The following is a 22,835-nucleotide window of genomic DNA, read 5'->3' on the forward strand; positions in this document are numbered from 1 at the left end:
TAAAACAAATAATAAACATTCTGAAATACTAAGATGCATTTTTCAATATATTATATAAATATATATCTATCCCTTCAAACGGTGGTACGTTGCTTATTTGGTTCTTCAGATGAGATGATGCATATACCAAAGATGTACCAAATTTAGTTTCAAATACCCAATTGCTAAAGTTCATTAATTTTTTTTCAAATTTTGCGCCATTAATTTGAATGCCAAAAGCAGCGCCATCACATCTGAGCGGACGACCCTTAAAGTATCCCTTCTGTTCGTAAAAAATATCCCAGTGATTAAAACACTCACGTGGCAACACTAAACATTTTGATCTATTGTAATTGCACAAACCATCAGTCTTCCGCGGCCATTTCTAAAGAAATGTCATGTTGTAACCTAGGCAACGTCGGAGAAGCACACGTGAATAAAGTTTGAGGTTATTATTTTATGCATAATGATTATACATCTTTAGAAATGTTCTATCTTGCATAGCTTATATATAAAAGTGATATTAATTGAACACCCTTAGAAGAGTCCTAGACTACTTAGAATGGAAATTGAATATATAAAAATATATATTGATTTATACATCCTTAGATGTGCCATAGCCTTAGTCGTTTGTATGGAAATTTCATTTGTAAATCTATCTCTAAGTTTGCAATAGTTTCAGTATAGTAAAAAATTGATACACACTTTATTTGTATATTGGTTTTGATATGGTCAGATTATCATAATTTACTCTTCTATTTTACACTATGTGCTTTTTCAAGCTAATTTATGACTACGAGAAGAGATAATACAAATACCTAAAGAATCAGATAGTCTAATTTGACTGTTATAACAAGTACAAAAACATCAGGTCATATAAAATTAAATTCAAAATAATTGATTTTAAGATTTGAACACTATAGCATTCATGTCCTTCGGCATCGTAATGAAAATGAGTCGTAAGCATTCATGTCTGCAAACGTGTTAAATGAATCCTGACCTTTATGGTTTATGGAATTGGAATATATAAATGTATATATTGATTTATACATCCTTAGATGTATAAATAGCCTTAGTCGTTTGTATGGAAATTGCATTTGTAAATCTATATATTTTTTATGCATATTTAATACGGTTGCAATAGTTTCAGCATAGTAAAAAATTGATACTCACTCTATTTTTAAATTGGCTTTGACATAGTCAGATTGTCATAATTTACTATTTTATTTTATGCTATGTGCTTGCTCAAGCTAATTTATGACTACGAGAAAAGATAATACAAATACCTGAAGAATCAGATAGTGTAACTTGACTGTTATAACAAGTTCTAAAACGTCACTTTATATAAAATTAATTTGGAAATTAAATATATAAATGTATATATGTATTGATACATTCTTAGATGTGTCCTACTCGTCTTAGTGTGTCTGCAAATTGTATATATGCATATATATATATATATATATATATATATATATATATCTTGATATTGTTTGTTTCGACTTTGAAACATTATATGATACAGTTTTGCAGCCACAAGTCGAAAAATAAAACCAGAACGTAAATATAAATCTTTTTAATATTTAATCTTTTTATTTTGTTACTTTGTTTTATTACTCTGTTTATTTTTTAGCTGAATGATGAGCTAGCAGAATAGCTCGAAACGTATTAAAAAGATTTATATTTACTTTCTGGTTTTATTTTTCAACTTGTGGCTGCAAAACTGTATCATATATATATATATATATATATATATATATATATATATATATATATATATATACTTATGATACATATAGATATGATATATATATATATATATATATATACATACATACATACATCATTAGATGAGTCAAAGTCTTGCGAGTTTGTATAAAAAGGAAAATATGAAAGGATATATAGATTGAAACTGGCCTGGATTGAATATCTGGATTTATACTTGTTTATCTATGTTCTGTACTATATATTTATATTCAATAGTACATTACTTAATTTACAAATCAATTAATTGAGGTCAAGAAACTTTTAGATTAAATATAAGACATAGTTTATTAATTTCTTTTAATATAGAATATCGTACTAAAAAGCTTACATATATTGATTTACAGAATTTCATTTTGGTATCAGATTCAAAGTATCCTTGTCTCACTTATTCAAAAATAAAATGCAAATACTAATGTCTATTATAAACTTAAAACCAATCCTTGTTTAAATTTCAGGTTTCTAATATTCTTGGAAATTGTAAGAATTACGTGATGGATTTTTTAATTCATGTGCTATCTAATCGACTAGTGAATAAAATGGGGGATGTTTTGTGGCTAAATATCAAGAAATTTATTAAAGGAAGGGATGGTACATTAAGCCAAATATGATAGCAGAGAGTAAATGGAATTATATACAAAATGTGAGGTAAGTCCTATAATTTGATTCAGTAAAAGTATTTATGTAGTAATAATTTACCCGGAATATATAAAAACAAATAAAAAATATAGCATTAGCCAAAAACGAACCTATGCATAATTTGTTCTTTCAGAAAAAGTGGGATGAGTATTTTAACTGATTTTTAGTTAATATTTTTCTATCTTATGGATAGGATTAAATCTTTTTTCAAACAGCTTTTTACATTGATTAAAGGTAGTTACACAAATTTTTCATTGTTGTAAGTATTGTTATCAATTTTTTGGCATTGTTGACAATTTATAAAATATTCATATAATATTTTCTTTGCCCTTTAGTTTTAAAATAATAATATATAATCTTATCTTACTCTTACTCTCATCTTAGCTAAATTTTATTGCAACCTTTTTATGTAGGTTTTGAAGTTAGGTTTACTATTACTATTAATAATTTATATCCATTTTATACGTTCATGCTTATAAAAGTTAGTTTTAAGTACATTTGTATACTTTTTACAATTAGGATATGTTATCGCTTATTTCATTTATGATATTTTTTTTTTATATGTTTGCATTTTATATATGCATAATTAGTTGCTTAATTTTATTACTTTCAATTATATCTTACTACAAATATGGTAATAATCGGTGCTTCCACTGCGTTGGTTCACGGTTTTGAATTGTAAAGATTTGTGTAGTACACTTATTTTATGGTACATTATGATATTACGGTAATGAATTAAATTGTAAATTATTATGTATGGTATATAATTCATTTTCAATAAAGATACTGTTGCAATTATACTGTTTCTTTTTAAATTAAATTAAACAACCAGTTCGATTTTACAGCAAAGTTGTAAGATTTAAACACTCTGTTATCGAGAAGTTTTGATTAGATTAGAACTGCTTATCATTGGTAAAATTGTTCTAATATTGATCTTAATAATTAGACTAGACTAGATCGTGTCTATCTTAATAATGGGTGTTCCATCTAGTGGTCCTAGTGATCTAGTGATCTTACCGTTTAGATATTTCTGTAAAGAAAACATATAAAGTATTATACATCGTTAGAAAGGTCTCAAAATTCTTAGTTTTTTTCCCATATATCGCAACTTCGAATTCCGAACGGTGTGGCCTACAGGCGAGTTGCCGTCGTAAAATTTCAGGAAAATCGGAAAATCTTGAGAAAATTATATAAACACACTTAACCATTCATATACCATTTTATTCATAATTTTATTCTGCATCTTTCGTACGAACAAAGTTTTTTCGTATCTTTTACGGTTTTGATGTTATAGAGCAATATGTGTAGATGTTAACTTGTCAAAATGCAAAGTGCGGCTAGGTTGGAGCAATACTCCTCACGATTCGATATTTCTGTAAAGAAAACATATAAAGTATTATACATCGTTAGAAAGGTATCAAAATTCTTAGTTTTTTTCCTATATATCGCAACTTCGAATTCCGCACGGTGTGGCCTACAGGCAAGTTGCTATCGATAAATTCCAATTTTTAAATGGGCCACCCCATATATCTTATACGTTTTATTTTGAATCAACTATTTTTTACAGGCTATTTTATTAGTTAGTAGCTTTGATAATAGTTTTCTTTTGAGTCTTTAGTTCAGAACTCCAAAAATCATAATAAATGTGAGTGTATGTGTGAATATGAATTATATTTAAATAATCAATGTGAGTGGTATATATAAAACTGTGTGTGTGAGCCATTATTTCCCGATAGTAAACTCGCAAAAAACAGACCATCATTCTTGTGTCAGCGCTCACGTTCCTTCGTAGACTGATGGTGGCCTACTTTTTTACATTAGCCGAAAAGCAGATAAAGTACCTGTTCAAATGTACACTAAATTATATGCTCTATTACGGCATGTATTCAAAAAGAAAGATTCAAACACATTTCTTATTAAATATAGATTGCATTCATAAATTTTTGAAGTAAAACTTCTTTAGACGCGACTAGAGTGTAAATCCGTACAAATGCAACGGAAGTCTGTTACGGCAAAACTGTACGTCATTCGCTTTCGATGAAATCATTTCAATACGGGTCGAATTAGATTAGTCGTCGTATATGTGAATAGAGATTTGTCGTTGTATGCGTACCGGCATCAACGTTGTATGCGTTCCCATATCAACAAGGAAATCGGCATAGATAAATAAACATTGTAAAGTTACATTGTAGTACAAATCTTGATTTAATGAAAAATGCCTGAGTCAGAAGAATATTTTACTTGATTAGAAATTATTTCTATATTATTAGTAGTTTCTATAAATCTTTGAAGTTATTAAAATGGAAAATATTTTTAGACAAGACAGATATTACAGCTGTTCAAAGAATGAGATTATATCGCCAGCGAAAATATAAAAAAAATACAAGCAGTCAATGAATGTATGTTAATTTTAATTACATGAAGTTTTTCAAACACAATTACATGATGAGTGAAGTTGCGAAAACAATATTTGTTTAGGCGTTGTTTAACATAATCCACTGTGTGAACGAATATTATAGAATTTATTAATCAGCAATTACTTCATTTCTCTAATGAAGGTTCATTTCTAAATGCTAATTACAATGACAAACCGATCATGTCATATTTGAAGCATGACTTTAATTACATGTTGTTTTTAAATATTATACATATTTTAATGCTATTATAAATTACAATTCATAATTTATCATTATATAAATGTGTATAATGGTTGAAACTAATAAATGTGTGCATCACGAGTGTTACCATATTACTAATAAACATTATTCAAAATTGTTATATGATTTTTACTTAAATGCCATCTTGTACAGTAGCAATTAGCAAATAAGTTTTACTTCAATCGCGTGTGAACCTTACGCGCACTCTTTATTAACTTTTAGAGCCCTAGTACAAGTTAGTTCCTTAGAATTTGTAATAAAGAGCCGCTCATTTAGATAATACGAGTATATCTATCAATGCATCAGACATGAGCTTGTTCAATCATGTATAATATTTAAGCTATTTGTCGAAGATAATTAACACGTCAACAAGCAAATTTGTACAAAAATAAGCAATCTGCAATAGTTTCCAACATCATAAGGACCTAGAGCAACTCGCTATACTTATAAATTACTCGCAAATTAATATAATATTCAACTAAGGCATCTTTTCTGGAGGTAAAATGACACATATACCTAGTTGTTTTTATTTGAGTCGATTTTTCAATACCAAAAATGTATCAATTAATTTTACACAATAATTGCTTTTCAACTGCTAATACCATGGTATGGTATTAACAAAATTTTCGCCGTTTTATTTTTTCAAATTTTCAGCAGAAATTTTAACACTACACATTTTATAACAGAATACTACTACACTTAATAGAAAGATTTAAAGTAAAACTAAAGCAATAATTCTAAAAAGTATTGGCGTAAGTTATTGTGTTTTGATTGTATAGCCCATAGATAAGGAAATAGACATTGTATTTATGAATATATTGTAAATTAAATTAATTTCTAATATTTCAGAAAATAACGTTTAATTAGTTAATTTGAATTGGATTTCCTTGTTTATCTTTATTATTGCAATTTAATCTATTTGCTTACAACAGTTTCCGCATAGTAAGATGAATGATCAGCATACATTTCGTTGGCATGTGTACCCTTAGTTTGTAACTTTTGCCATTACTCACGAATATGAGAATTCTGCTGTATCATTTGATAGTTTTGTCATAAATTATAAATTTTCCGCAGAATCAAACAAATAAACATTTCAATAAGAAACTTTTCTGCTTTGAGAAAGTTGGCTTTCTCTAGCGGACAAAGGTAAAACTGATAACCGACTATTGCGCGGGATGAAATATTTCCCTTGCAAAGAGAATATTTCTCGAAAATTGAAGAAAGAAATAATAAAACTAGTGGGGGTGCATGGCATCGTGCCTTAAGGCAAATTGCTGGAACTTCCCGTACCGTAATTAAAAATCTTGGAACGGAACCCAAAAAAATTTACACAAAATGTGTACACATTATGAAAATCTATAAAAATATCTGATAAGTTGATGTGCATAAGTCCAATAAACATTTTTGATCGCCAAATGACATTTTTTCAACTTATTTTTATTGTGAGTCCATAACCGCTGGACCTGCCTTCCCAAATATTTGATCTATTCTTCATCTTGTCAATACAAGTAAAATGTTTTTTGAATTATTAAAATCGGACGCTCCGTTCTCTTAAAAACTGAGGTACCGTTTTTGGCACTTTTTGCCCCGTATCTTTGGAACGGCTAGATCTGCCTCCGATAGAAACTAATCAGCACGTCTCTTTATCAATACGAATCGAATGCTTTTTGAATTATTCAAATCGGTTGATCGGTGTTCCCGAAATCGTCGACGAAAATTTGAATCCGCACACACACACACATACATCCATTTTTTTTTCTAAGGTATGCCAAAATGTTCAGAAACCTTTGAAACGTAAAAGATATATAAAAATTTTCATTTTCGATTTTTTTTGCGATTACTATAACTTACCCTACGGGAAGTGACTAGGCGTAAGTGGCAAGATAAGTAAGAAGAAATAGGCAGAAGTAAGAAACCGATAAAATTGCGTATAATATATATATGCGTATAATATATCACACTTTATCTGAATTCATAGAAAAATACCATTCTAAGTAATTCAGCTTCAAATACTTATCTTTAATGTCGTTTTCATAATGAATACGAGTCTATTAAAATTAATTATGATAAAAGTGTTACAAAATTATAATGAAATAATAACACATATGTAAGTTAATACAATTATCTTCAAAAATTTTCATAGATAATTTTTAATGTTACCTAATGCTCATTATTGTAATGCATTTTTATATAATATTTAACCTTGCTTTTGATATAAATCAAATAGATTTCGAAATATGCTTTAATAGAGTATATATCACAATTAGCTTTCTCATTTATATATTATAATAGATGACCCGACAGACGTTGTCCTGTACTTATGTTTACAATTCAAAAGTTCCATTTTATTTAATAACCTGTACTGATCTTTACCAATTAGTTAAAAATTCTCATGTTTTTTTACACTACAGTCTATACCGAAATGTATATAAATCCACCCATATGGATCTTAAATGTACAACTGCTTTTAATAAAATGAATAGTTGCTTTTTTGAAAAACATTATAAAACATTTTTTTCTTATAATTAGTTCTTTTATCGATATCCGACGTTATTTGAAAAAAAAAAATGAAATTACACTACTGAGAGGGATGTCATCCCCCCGGGAAATGGCAAAGGAGTATGTGAAAAAAAAGGGCTATTTTCAGGGTTTTCCCGGCTATTATTCGATTTTTTCTCGCCGTAAGAACCATCCTTGGACTTTAACGAACATTTTAACAAAAGAATTGGTCAAATTGGTCCAGGCGTTGTTGAGTTATGCGCTTACCAACACATTTTGCGATTCATTTTTATATTATAAATGTGATAAAAAAAACCCTCGACGGTTATAAAAGTTTTACAATAGTCATATTAATTCCTTATTAAGGTTTAATGAAAAACATTACAACCCTTCACAAAACATCCTTAATAATTCTCACGTATCTTTCCAGCTAATAAAACATGTTTAATTATTTTTTTTATATCGCCGAAATCTTCTCATCATGAAAGATTAGTGGGCATTATATTTCCCAACGAAATTCCGCTATATTTCTCCGTTGGGGGATGAAATGAAATTAGTGATAATATTTAATGGAGGAATTTGATGAAATGTAATCGTGTACATGCAAAGGTAATAAATACATTGCAGTAAATCCTGGCTCATATGCCAATGTTTGCCATCGGGGACTACGAGCAAACAACCGGCGATAGTTGGGGCTGTAATATAGCCTCATATTTAGGATAACGGACTGTTTCCTAAAACTGAGATTTGGAATGTCATGTATAACGAATCCTATAGACCTTTATCGACGTTTCTTCAAAATGCCTGAACTAATTTCAGGAATTTAAAAACCATTTGTATCTCGATGAGGATTTTCGTTTCTCAGTTTTGTGCGACGATCGGCCCAGCCGTTTCTTTGTAGTTTGGAAAAAAGAGTTAAACATTTCGTCCACATTTAAGCTCATACTACCGAACCGATTTAAAAAAAATCAAAAACTGTTCGAAAGATATTAGTTGGGGATGATACTGATTAATTTTAGGTAAAAATCTACCGAGTCGTTTTCTTGTAATTAACTGTTGAAAAAAAAAAGTAAGCCGATTTTTATGGAACTTTTTTTGGCGATATATATCATGGTCTTATAGAACTTACTGAAATATTACGGCCTTACGACAAGTAGTTTGAAAAAATCAATAGTTTTTTTAACGTTTTTAAAAGTAAAAATTAGACGATTTACTTGGTTAACGATAGTGTACTTGGTCTTAATGAACATACTAAACCATTAAAGTCCTACGAAAACTGGTTCAATTATAAAAATTATTGATTTGTGAAAATTTGCTTTTAGAAAATAAGCCGAGTTAACGTGTTCGTTTGTGTTCAATCATGTGTAATAAATCCACTCGCAATACTTTTAATCACTCATTAATTAATTTATTTGATTAAGTCGATTATTTACACATATCGGGAAGTTCATGTAACTTGCCTCAAGACAAAATACCAATATTAACCAATTTTATTTTATTTATGATTCCGTTAAAGTCAAATATGCAAAATTTGAATAAGTAATTATATTTTATCATACATACATATGCTATGAAATCTTAGTTATTTTAGTCAAGTTAAAATCCTAGCCGACTTAGGTAAATATTAGTTTTTCACATTTTTTTGAATTTCGGAGTTAATTAACTTCCCGTAGGGTAAGTTATAGTAATCGCAAAAAAATCGAAAATGAAAATTTTTATATATCTTTACGTTTCAGAGGTTTCTGAACATTTTGGCATACCTTAGAAAAAATGGATGTATGTGTGTGTGTGTGTGTGTGTGTGTGTGTATGTATGTGTGTGTATGTATGTGCGGATACAAATTTTCGTCGACGATTTCGGGAACACGGATCAACCGATTTGAATAATTCAAAAAGCATTCGATTCGTATTGATAAGGAGACGTGCTGATTAGTTTTTGGCGAAGGCAAGTCTAGCCGTTCCGAAGATACGGGGCAAAAGTGCCGAAAACAGTAACTCAGTTTTCAAGAGAACGGAGCGTCCGATTTTAATAATTCAAAAAACATTTTACTTGTATTGACATGGTGAAGAATTGATCAAATTTTCATGAAGGCAGGTCTAGCGGTTTCGGAGATCTAACGAAAAAAGTAAAAAAAATGCCATTTCGCGGTCAAAAATGATCATTAGACATATGCACATCAAATTATCAGATATTTTATAGAGATTTTAACAATAAGTATGAATTTTGTTTACATTCCTATGGGTTCCGTACCAATGTTTATCCGTTAGACAGCGACGCGGCGCTTACGCGCTTTATATTTTGTTTCTATGCAGTTGCGGCAGTACGATTGCTTTGAAAAAAAGTTCAGATCTTCCAAAATATGTCAAAATTAAAAAAACATTTTTTTCAGAAAAAAAAAAAATTTAAAAATTTTTTTTAGAATTTTTTTTAAAAAAAAATTTTTTTTCAAGAAAAAGTAATTCTTTGTCCAATTTATAGTTTCTCAAAAATCTTATTTTTGCAAAGTAAAATTTTTTCAAAAATGTTAATCGTTTTTAAAAAAATAATAATTTTTGGTACGGGAAGTTCTAGCAATTTGCCTTAAGGCACGATGCCCTAATTGCCTTAAGACAGAATTCCACTTACAGCTAGTTCCACTTTCAATCGTTCTCGATTCACATTTTCCATGAAACATTTCCCAAAAAGTCTTTTATGTTCAATAGCTTCAAACGGCTTACGATTTCGATTACGACTTTCCGCATACGTGCAAGGAAACTTTCTTCAGTTACATTTATATTATATATAATATATATATATATATATATATATATATATATGTATATATATACATATATTTCTAAGCCTGCTTTTCACAAACTTGAGAAATCTGTCAGAGACCTGGAAAGCCGTGCTTATGTCTATCTTTTCCTTTTGCTATTAACGAGAAAATAGAAAAGAAAATATTTATTTTGACGCCTCGTACTTATAGCTGAGGAAGCACAATTGTGAAAACGTGGCCTGAATAATAGGACTGAGGTGTTTAGTTCATAAATATGGACACACACACATATATATATATATATATATATATATATATATATATATACTAGATGACCCGACAGACGTTGTCCTGTAACCATGTCTATAATTTTTTAATATAATATACTAATATTTACCGTTTACCTAAAATATAACAGATAAATAATAATAGATGAGCGATGTTAAATGTAGAACTGTTTTAATTAAAATGATGAGTCTCAATTCCCACACTATATTGGAAATTGAAGTCTTTTAAACGGTATAATATAACCATAACCATAACCATTGTTATTTAAGACATTCAAAATTGCATCTTAAACTTCGCCTAATCGATATCGTGAAGGCCGAATTGTACGTTATTGTCTTTACTTTCTCATTAGTTGTTATAAAGAGAAATTTTTACGAATTTTAAAAATATTGTTGAAAGATTAGTATAGGATGCATCGAAATTATATATTGAAAAATAAAACTATATTGAAAATTTAATATCCGAATCTTGTATTGGCGCCCCCTAAGGCGTGCGCTCGTATTTTTCGCATGCGTTGCATTAAAGGTAGACCGGCCTTGATTAATACTTAATTTCATATTTGAAGTAAATTAATTTGTCATATCCTGTTCATGTCAAGTCCGAATAATCGGTTAGGAGGAGTATACAGTGAGTGCTTGTAATTTAATATGAACTTTATAATAGCAATAAAGCTCAAATTGATTCAATGTTTTAGTTAGAAAACGTTTGTATGAGAAAAAGAAAAGGGTTGTTTTTAGGGTTTTCCCGGCAATTATTTGATTTTTTCTCGCCGTAAGAACCATCCTTGGACTTCAAAGAACATTTTAAAAAAAGAATTGGTAAAATTGGTCCAGGCGTTGTTGAGTTATGCGCTTACCAACACATTTTTCAATTCATTTTTATATTATAGATTACATTGTTATAAGCAATGTACTTGGACGTCGTTCGTACACCTATCCCCTGGAAGATAGGTTCCATAAAAAACCGTGTAACTCAAAAAATTCACTCTTATATGGAAAAACCGTGCTAAACGAAAATCACTATAAGAAGCCCTTTTGCCAGTTTTTAATATGATGAAAAACAAACATATTCAACAAAAAATAATTATATTTATCAAATCAAATTTATCAAACACATTTAAATCCTGCGGCGAGAAAAAATCAAATAATTGCCGGGAAAACTCTGAAAACAGCCCTTTTCTTTTTCACATACAAAAGTTAGTATTTTCATATTTTTGCCATCGGATACGGAATATTTACTCAAGTCAATGCAGCTTTTTGGATATGATTTTTTTTACTGTGCTCCAATTCGTATGAAATTTTGAAATTGGGTTTATCTTACTCTCAAGTTCAAAAGTGAAAATAATTTAGACTCCTTTGGGGGGATGACATCCCTCTCAATGGTGTAATTTCATCTTTTTTTCAAAATAACGTCGGATATCGATAAAAGAAAGAATTATCAGAAACAAATGTTTTATAATGTTTTTCAAAAAAGCAAATACTCATCATTTTATTTAAAGCAGTTGTACATTTAAGATCCATATGGGTGGAAATGTATATACATTTCGGTACAGACTGTAGTGTAAAAAACATAATAATTTTTAACTAATTGGTGAATATTAGTATAGGTTATTAAAAAAAATTTAACTTTTGAATTGCAAACACAAGTACAGGACAACGTCTGTCGGGTCATCTAGTATATTATAAATTTCTCTAAACTAAAGCACTTTAAGCACTATATTCCGATTCGAATAATATGCTTTGAATATTTTTCGACAAAAACCTACTGTTTTATTCAAAACCGTATTATATCTCCATTAGTGAATGCATGAATGTGTTATAAAACTCGAATTGGCACTCGAGCTTAAAAACTCTTAAAATGTTTCTACTCTCTGTGATAATTTTGTAATTGCGTAATTTTTGCATACTGATTCGGAACACATACACCGAGGGAAATATATATGTATATATATATATATATATATATATATATATATATGTATATAATTTGGGACAACAGTGGTGGATGATGTTGTGTTGTATGAAGATATTTTAATTCCGGATTCTGCGCAAAGCTCCGGGCGGATGAGGCCTCTCTTCTCTCTCGCCTCTCTAGAATAGTATCGCATCAGATTTAGGCGGCGGAGGTTCTTTTGCCAAAGAAATTTCCGACGTTTTTTAATTAAATTAAATTTGACGAAATGTGACAGTGAAATTTAAATTTAAAATTGCGATGGAATAGTATTTAATAATAATACTAAGAGACTTAAGTTTTAATACACTGTTGTTACATGAAGTTGAAGAAAAAATCAAGGTAAAATAATAATAATAGTAGTTTAGAATGATTTATCAACTTCGCCTTAAGCAACCGTAAAGAAGTCAAAAATATTTTTTTTCATTATTTTGGAAATTTAATTTTTTTACGACAATTATATATACATATTTATATACACACACACATAATATATATATATTTATAATATATATATATATATATATATATTATGTGTGTATAAATATATATATATTTATATATTTATATATACACACATATATATATATATATATATATATATACATATATTGTGAGAAATTTGGAAATACTATCTAAATAAGAGATTTGTATCGCACAGCGTGGTAAGTTCAATCTGTTTATTTATTGTTTTATTGTTATAAATAGTTAAAAAAGATCCTTCTATAATTTTTCGTTTAAATTTGTTCGATTTGTAGTACAGTCGGGTTAGAAAATCCATATTGTGTTTTAAAGTATAAATATGCTCCGCAATCATAGTTTTAAATTGTCTCAGATTTTTTGAATTGTTTTAATGTTGTTGTAAACGTTTAATTTGATTTGTATCGCATAGCGTGTTAAGTTCAATCTGTTTATTTATTGTTTTATTGTTATAAATAGTTAAAAAAGATCCTTCTATAATTTTTCGTTTAAATTTGTTCGATTTGTAGTACAGTCGGGTTAGAAAAGTGCATATTGTGTTTTAAAGTATAAATATGCTCCACAATCATAGTTTTAAATTGTCTTGGATTTTTTGAATTGTTTTTATGTTGTAAACGTTTAATTAATAACCGTTTATATATATATATATATATATATATATTTATTTATTTATATATTAAATGTTAAATATGAACAATACAATACTCAGATTTTTTCTTCTTCTTCATCTTCAGTGTAATTTCTATATCTTGACAATAATTTTAACCAATTTTCAAAATGACTATTCAAAAAATACAATATTCATATTACCTTTTCTTCATGGAAACAATTAAAATTGTTATATGCCAACATTAAAGAATTTCTTTAACAAAAAAGAAAGATATAGTTTATAAAGTAAATGATTTGGATTGTAATTGTTCTTATATTGGCCAGACTTGTTAGAACTTAGAAAAAAGACTCGAGCAGCATGAATTACAATGCGAAAAAAGAGATAACAACAAATTTAGAAGTACGCTTGTGGATCATGCTAATATCAAAAACCATAAGTTTGATTTCGACAATCCCCAAATCTTATTCCATGAAAAACCCTTATTTAAACGGAGCATGGCAGAATCAATGTTAATAGTTCGGACTAACGATAGCGTAAATGTGAGAACCGACACAAATATTTTACACGACTCTTATATAAACATCATTAATAATTTATAATTTTTTTTTTCATTTATCTTATTGTCTTCAATAAATTAATCTGTTTTTACATTTGTTGACTTTAGTATGCGATCGCGCACTCCATTTGTTTACATTATAATAATACCCATCTTGTCTCTTCATCTCGATACTTAAAATTTGTTAAAATATTTCTCTATGTTTCACATGTTTTAGTTCTGTGTCAAGCTTTGCAAATGATAGTTGGTGTTTTTTGTATTTTCAAAAATTAGATGTAATTTAAATAAAATATTAAAAAATGTAATTGAAGATGAGGCATACCATGGTCTCGAAACGTCTGCAATTACCAAATAAAGTGTGTGTTAAAAAGTCTGAGTGTTGTATTGTTCATATTTCACATTCAATATATATATATATATATATATATATATATATATATATATATATATACCCTCATACCCTTCATTCAGTGGTGTTAAAAAAAACTATATATACATAGAATGTATAGAAATTTTCAAAGGAATGTTTAACCAATTTATATATTTCTTTTTTTTTTAATTTATGGTTAATGTGTACATATTTATAAAAACAAATAAATTTGATTGAAGTTTTGTAATAATTTTTAATGAAATCATAATACATAACGATTTCTTTGAACTTCAAAGTTCAAACCTAAACTTTAACTTAAATAAATTTAATAAAGTTTTGAGTTAGCAAAACGACATTCAAGTATTCTACGCAAATTTCAAGACCATATTTTAAAATCCAAAGAAACAATTTATATACTCTTATTTATTATTTTTTCAAGCTACTAAACAAAGTATTTAATAAACTATATCTTCACTATCGTTAAATCAAAACTTGTGATGAGACGCGAAATTTATGTTTGATCCAAGTTTCTTCATATGAGCATGTAATATTTAAAGTAAATAATAAAAAAAGCATTTAAAAACTATAAAACGTTTCATGAAGTACCCAATTTCGTGAAATTGGTCGTAAAAACTTTTGGAGCGTATACGCGTAAATAAAAAGCTTATTAGTTTTAGTAGAAGTGCACATTTTTTATATAAAACACATATAACTAATCGTAAAGATTAGTTGGTTGGACGAATAATATAGTAAATTATGAGTTTCGTTTTTAGTCGAATTAACTGTAGATGTTTCTCAGAATGAAATTTTGAAAACTACTTAAAAAGTATCAACGTTGAATTGAGAAGAAATATTAAAGGGACACGAGAAGTTTTTGATTAAAGTTTTGACTTCATACAAATTCAATATTGTGATAATATATAGTTATACCCTGCCTTTAACAAAAACTTTCCAAGACTGTTGGTACAAATCAAATGTTTTTAATTTATGTTAAATTTCTATTTATTATTAGCAGCTATTAAATAAAAGTGATGAATATCGGCATTATTATTTTATTAAATACTTGAATAATAGCTTGAAGGCGTAATAATTAAGTACTTAGTCTCTCCTTCAGATTTTAAAATACGGTTTTGTAATTTACGCAGAATTACTTGAAAAGTTTTCGGGTTCAACTTTCTTCAGTAATACTAAGCATTTAAGACTTTATTAAACTTATTCAGGCTTTTCAAGATTATAGTCATTATATGTCATATTTGGAAATTCAAAATAATCAACAATGTAATAATCAGTACACAGCCCCAACTAGAATTTATTTCTATTTGAAGATATGTAATATATACAGATATATCATTATCAGGTTGACAACTAATAGCGATTTTTTTTTTTTTGAGAAAATCAGACTTTTTTTTATGAAACTTAATAAGTTTATTTTGTCCATTGAATGACTTTTTGTCATCTTTCAAGCAGAAAGTGTCGTAAAAGAAAGCAATGAATGTTTTTAGTATCCATTTTTTTACCACTTGTTTATTAATATTATTAAAACACAATACAAGAATTTAAAAAAAAGTTGAAAATTGAAGAAACTGGCAGCTGATGAAGTGCTTGACATGATTTCAGTCCTGCTAGCCATCCGTAATAAAATAAATAAAAAGATTATTAATCTACAATGATGTCGCACTCGCCCGAACTAGCGATGAGTAAACAAATTTTTTTTTTAGAAATTGGCGACTGTTTGAAAAAAGTGTCCTTTTACTGTTTTTTTGAGTTTCTCGAATTTTTTAAATATGATAAAAATTAGAATTTGGGGATGATGCTAGTTCGGGCTACAGATAGGTCTATAAACAAGACTCTCTGAACATTTCAAGTGAATCGATCGAGTAGAACTCAAGAAATCGTGTCAACAGTACTGAAAAAGTCTGTTCTGAGAAAAACGCATAAGTTTTGCGTGAAGTTTTTTGCTGCCAAAATCATAAAATGATATGTTATACTTCTTCTATTTAATCTGCCATTCCTTCTTTATGCATCGGACCTTCTTCTACTTTAAAAAAATTATTTTCTGCATTTCTCTCTTTAAATCGAGCAGTTCTAGCCTCCTTTGAAGCGTTGGATGTACGTATTTTAGATCGTCCAATCCGGGCATTGTTTAGTCTTACAGCAAATGAATGGTTTCTGGCCCAATTTGCATTACCATAACGGTCATCATTTTTAAAATCGGGAAGGAACCTTCATTGAATATACAAACAGCAATAAATGTTGCTTTTAAAATACCTGAGATTGGGAATGAATATGTTTCGGCGCGAAAATCCAAATCAACGAGTTTAGAGACTCATTATTGTTCTGAGTTTCTGAACCTATACATCGAAGTAATAATTCATCTGACGATAAACTGTCTTAAATTGGTCTAATGACTTCCTAATGCGTTTTGTCCGATTAGACTCTGCCAAACCAGTTTGGAGACCGAGTCAGTAAAATGCCTATATCTCCGAAAATAATTCAAATTTTCTAAAACCTTCTCGTACGCATATTCTTAGATTTAACTATCTAACTTTGAAAATATAAAACAAAACAAAAATCGATTTTTTTAAATTCTACACTAGAATACCCCCTTAATATTTTGCGTGCTCTTTTTTTATTTAACAATGTTATTTTATTAAATTAAATATTTTTTTATTTCAGCATCAAAGATGAACAGGATTGATCCACGTTTTGGCATCGCAGTGTTGTTATGATAAACAAAATAACGTGCGCGAGTTTCAGTTTCTGTTCCAATGTTATATTAGTACGGTCTTAATTTTCGACAACAAACTTTTTTTACTAATCCGAATAAATCTCTAAAGTTTCCAAAACTACTTTAATAATTAAGCTGCCATTGCACGTGCCGTTTCCGCCCAACATATGCCAAATCCAGATATCGAGTATCGCGGTAATTCTGCTCGGAAAACTTTCGCAATATTTGAAGTTGAAAAGAATTTACGAGAGAAGTTGGCTCGAGTAAAAAAGTAAAAACAATGTGATGTTTCAGGCGTACTCAACGATAATAGAAACAATAAATAAATAAATAAATAAAAAGTGTTTGTGTGAAAAAGTATATCCAAGTGTTGATGAACGATGCCGCCGAGCGCCGGAGAGACGCTCCGCGCGTGGCTTCTGTCCGCCCTGGTGGTGCACGGAGCGGTCGCCGGCAATCCGGACGCGAAGCGACTCTACGACGATCTCCTCAGCAATTACAACAAGTTAGTAAGGCCCGTGGTCAACACCTCGGACGTGCTCAGGGTCTGTATTAAGCTCAAGTTGTCGCAGCTGATCGACGTGGTGAGTAAATTGCATTGTTCACATTTGTTGCATGTATCGATATACAGTAGAACTCCAATTATCCGAACTCCGACTATCCGAATCGCCGATTATCCGAATCACTTTCAGAAAAAAAAATGTCCAAAAAAAGTCTAAGTGCGCTATTATTCTTCCACCGCAAAAACGGTTGAACGGTTGAAGACCGCAAAACAGCTTACATTGACGGAGATGTTTAAAAAACAATGATTTTTATTTCTAAACTTGTACATAAGTACATTTTATTTATATTTAAAACATGTGAAAATATCATGTTTATTTCATTTAATTCAATAAAAAAATAGTGCAATATCAAAACGTAACTTTTTTCTCTCCAATGGCAATTTTTTTAAAAAAAAACTTCGATTATCTGAATATTTGATTATCCGAATGGGTCCCGGTCCCCATTAATTTGGATAATTTGAGTTCTACTGTATATATATATATATATATATATATATACTAGCTGACCCGGCAAACGTTGTTTTGCTAAGTAAGGTACATTCTAAACAATTTGTAGAGAATCAAAAATATTAATACTTTAAGTGTATAAGGATGTATTGTTTGAATGCTCTACACAATGAAGTATTATAAAAGCAATAAACCCCATTAGTTTGTCTATATTTTGTCAATACAATCAAACTGGAAGTTCTATACACTTTCTGTAGAAAACATGGTATAATCCAATCCCAGTCTTTTTTGGTCTTTCGACTTATTGATTACGTTTCAAGTCTTTCAGATTCTTTTTGGATTCTGTATTTTGTGTATAATTGTAAATAATACTACTGAGCTTATACAACATTTTCAAATTTCTGCAAGAAGACATAGAATATGAATTAAGTATTTCTTCTTTGACCTGCTTTTTGAAAAGTTTCAAGTAACATTCGATGAATTAAAGTAAATTTAATAAAAAGTATATATGTAGAACAGGGCGAGACACAAAGGTCCAATTTGACTTTGAGCAAATATAAACTATATTGTGAAAACCAAAACAATTATATCACAACAAATAACACATTTCAAACGAACAATTATCTGGCTACGTTCAGTAAAACTGCCAGCTACTTCAACATTGTAGAAATGGGCTTTTTTGCTGTCTTTCAAAAATTTGTTATCGAGATCTTTTTACCCTATAGGGGAAACTTGGAACGGCCGGGTGACAAACAGGTTTAATGTCTTATTTTAATTTTAAAGATATTTTGCAAAATAATTACATTTTTAACTAATGCTAAAAAACTACCAACGAAAGAAAATACTTTTATTATAGATTTTCAAAGATTACCGTTTATCTCTCGATAGCAGGGTCGTGAGAATCAAGGTTATAGCTGGTTATACATCTTTTTTCCTCTATTTTCAAATATTGTTGTTAAACAATGCTTAACTTTACTGGTTTTTGACACATCGGTGGTGGACCTTTCTAACGCCGGTCCTTCATATATTACTATCTATTCTTTGATAAATTCTGAGAAATTATAACTGGAAAAATGTTATAAGACAAAATGTCTCTTGGATCGATACCAAATTTAGGTTTTGAATTTAAATATTATAAATAAAAAATAATATAACTTAGAAAATGTTTTATAAATACCAATGAGTATATAATGATATAAATGAGATATTTCAGATCACCGTGTTTGAGAAAAATATGATTTTCCAAAAGAGTGCTACAATGCCAAAAAGTGCATTTTCATACTGTTAATAAATGTTATCTTTATTTTGAAATATTTTGGAAGTTTTGAACTTTTTTTCAAAGCAATCGTACAGCTTTAACTGCATAGAGGCGAAATATCAAAGCGCGTAAGCGCCGCATCGCCGTCTAACGGATAAACATTGGTAGGGAACCAATAGGAATGTAAACAAAATTTATACTTATTGCTAAAATCTCTATAAAATATCTGATAATTTCATGTGCATATGTCTACTGATCATTTTTGACCGCCAAATGGCAATTTTTTACTTTTTTTACTAGATCTCCGAAACCGCTAGACCTGCCTTCACGAAAATTTGATCAGTTCTTCATCTTGTTAATACAAGTAAAATGTTTTTTGAATTATTAAAATCGAACACTCCGTTCTCTTAAACTTAGTTACCGTTTATGGCACTTTTTGCCCCGTATCTTCCAAATGGCTAGACCTGCCTATGCCAAAAACTAATCAGCACGTTTCCTTATCAACAGCAATCGAATGTTTTTTGAATAATTGAAATTGGTTGAGCCGTGTTCCCGAAATCGTCAACGAAAATTTGTATCCGCACACACACATCCATTTTTTTCTAAGGTATGCCATAATGTTCAGAAACCTCTAAAACGTAAAGATATATGAAAATTTTTATTTTCGTTTTTTTTGCGATTACTATAACTTACTGGAAGTTAAATCTATATCAAACTCTGCTAAATATTAACGAATAACTTTCAAAGTGACTTTATAGAAAAATGTTTCACCATGTTTCGAAAATGAACAAGCGATTGACTTCGGATCACAGTCCCTAATTTTTCATCAAGATATATTGTTAAATGGACTGTATCAATCTAATTAAAGCCGTCTGAAATACGATTTATTTTATTGAGATTTGAAAAAAGTTTCTGTTTAATTTAACTTATAATTCCCGTCCGCTCCAATCCGGCAGAGAGATAAAGTTTTTGATGTCGTGTCGCGTTGCGTTACGATAAAATCGGTGTGATACAACATCGCATTTACGCAACTTTTCACAGAAACTTGAGACATTTATCGTAAAAATACGTTCACTAATATAAAAGTTCATCTATATTATCCATGCTTACTAATATGCATTTTAAATGGTAGTTATTCAGAGAAATCTGAGGAACTTTACAAAATCCCACTTTGCCACTTTTACGCTTTCGTGAGTTTAATCCAAATTCCCTTTTTAAATTGAGTTGCAAAGGATACCTGTGTATATAAAGAAAACGAATGAATAAATACATCTAATTATATTACGATTTGAGATGTAAGGAAAACCTGTTCAATTAAAACTTTAAATTGATTAACAGCGTTCAATAATGTAAGATTTAAGTAGTCGTTTTACTCTGTATCCGAGTGAAGTCAATATCGTAAGTTTTCTACAACTTTGAAGGTTTAATAATTGTAAAATATTAAATTCAAGTGTTGTTTGTACACAAAGGATTCCATTAACTAATAGAGATCAAAGTGAGAAAAAATAGAAAATTTAATTACAAAATCAGATATCATCAACGAAGAGGAAAACTGGTTGGTATTGGTATTTTGCCTTGAGGCAAGTTACATGAACTTTCCGATATGTGTAAATAATCGACTTAATCAATAAAAAATAATTTGAGTGATTAAAAGTATTCCGAATGGATTTATTACACACAAATTAATACGTTAATACGGAGTATTTTCTAAAAGCAAGTAAAGTTCATTGAACCAGTTTTCGTAGGAATTTAATGATTTAGTATGTTCATTAAGACCAAGTACTCTATCGTTATACCAAGTAAATCCTCTAATTTTAATTTTAACAAACGTCAAAAAAACTACTCATTTTCTCAAACTTTGATGAATTTTTAAAATTAAACTACTTGTCGTAAGGCCGTAATATTTCAGTAAGTTCTATAAGACCATGATAATAGGTTGTCAAATATCTCCCTTCCGCCTTTTTGTATTATAAACCAAGAGCAAAAAATATTTGACAACCTAATATATATCGCCAATAAAAGTTCCAAAAAAATCGGCTTAAATTTGTTTTTCAACAGTTAATTACAAGAAAACGGATCGGTAGATTTTTACCTAAAACTGATTAGTATCATTCCCAACTAATATCTTTTGAACAGTTTTTGATTTTATAAAATCGATTTGGTAGTATGAGCTTAAATGTGGACGAAAAGTTTAACACTTTTTTCCAAATTTCAAAGAAACGGCTCGGCCGAACGTCACACAAAACCGACAAGCGATAGTCCTCATTGAGATACATCAAATGGTTCTTAAATTTCTGAAATTGGTTCAGACGATTTTGAGCAATCGTCTATGAAAGGTCTAATTTTGACAAATTCCAAAAAAGCGATACTAATTTTTGCAAACTTTGACGAATTTTTAAAGCTAAACGAGATGTCGCAGGACCGTACTATTTTAGTATGATCTAGAAGACTATGGTATCTACCGTCAAAAAAATAATAAAAATCGTCGAAAAAATTTTTTTTAACACTATTACAAGAAAACGGCTTGGCCGATCTCTACCAAAAACACATCAGCACGATTCACAATCAATATCTTTCGAACGGTTTTTGAATTTTCAAAATCGATTCAGAACTGCGGGCTAAAACGTGGACGAAAAATTTTTAACTTTTCTGTTATTTACAAAGAAACGGCTTGGCTGATCGTCATGCAAAATTGATAAACGCTATAGTCCTCATCGCGATACATCGAATGGTTTTTAAATTTTTGAAATCGGTCCAGCCGGTTTTGAGAAAACGTCGATTTATGGCAAAAAATCTGTTCACATACACACACACATAATTTACCAAAATTGGTCTCATTCGATTCAGAATGTTTAGAAACGTCGAGAAAACATAAAATTAGCGAATCCTATTTTTTGATGGAAACAAACTTCTCCTTCGGAAAGTTAAAAAATATAAAATTACAAAATCATATATCATCAACGAAGAGAAAAATATACTAGTTCTTATACATTCAATAAAATGCAGTCCGCATAAATAATGATTTATAAATCAATCTTACAATTACATATCTTTAAATATAACTGTGTAAGGATCAAATTTCACTTCAACCACAAAATAACCAAATATTTTCGAAGATCAATCTCTCTTATCTACCGATATGCAAAAAGGAACTCTAAATTTTCTAAAAGTCTGTATTTGATATTCATATAATAATCTAAGGGTATATTTATAATAGATTGGGTGATTACTTTCAATTACAACAGTAGCATTTAATTACAAATAGTTAAAAATGCAGAATTTCATCTTG

The 22,835-nt window shown here is 29.2% G+C and overlaps 1 protein-coding gene across 1 annotated transcript in view; it reads left to right on the forward strand.

Annotated features, from left to right (window-relative positions):
* The first annotated feature begins 309 nt into the window (after positions 1–309).
* LOC113383211 (acetylcholine receptor subunit alpha-like) overlaps positions 310–22,835 on the forward strand; it is a 124,532-nt gene continuing 102,006 nt past the window's right edge. Inside the window, exons 1-3 of the mRNA XM_026621457.1 lie at positions 310–427; positions 2,202–2,391; positions 17,227–17,862. Of these exons, the coding sequence (XP_026477242.1) occupies positions 17,659–17,862 (204 nt within the window). The 5' untranslated portion in view covers positions 310–427; positions 2,202–2,391; positions 17,227–17,658. The remainder of the gene's footprint in view (positions 428–2,201; positions 2,392–17,226; positions 17,863–22,835) is intronic.

Source organism: Ctenocephalides felis, unplaced genomic scaffold (genome assembly GCF_003426905.1).
Source record: "Ctenocephalides felis isolate EL2017-DRISC unplaced genomic scaffold, ASM342690v1 CF-g0.4_SCAFFOLD_03570, whole genome shotgun sequence".
Lineage (NCBI taxonomy): Eukaryota > Metazoa > Arthropoda > Insecta > Siphonaptera > Pulicidae > Ctenocephalides > Ctenocephalides felis.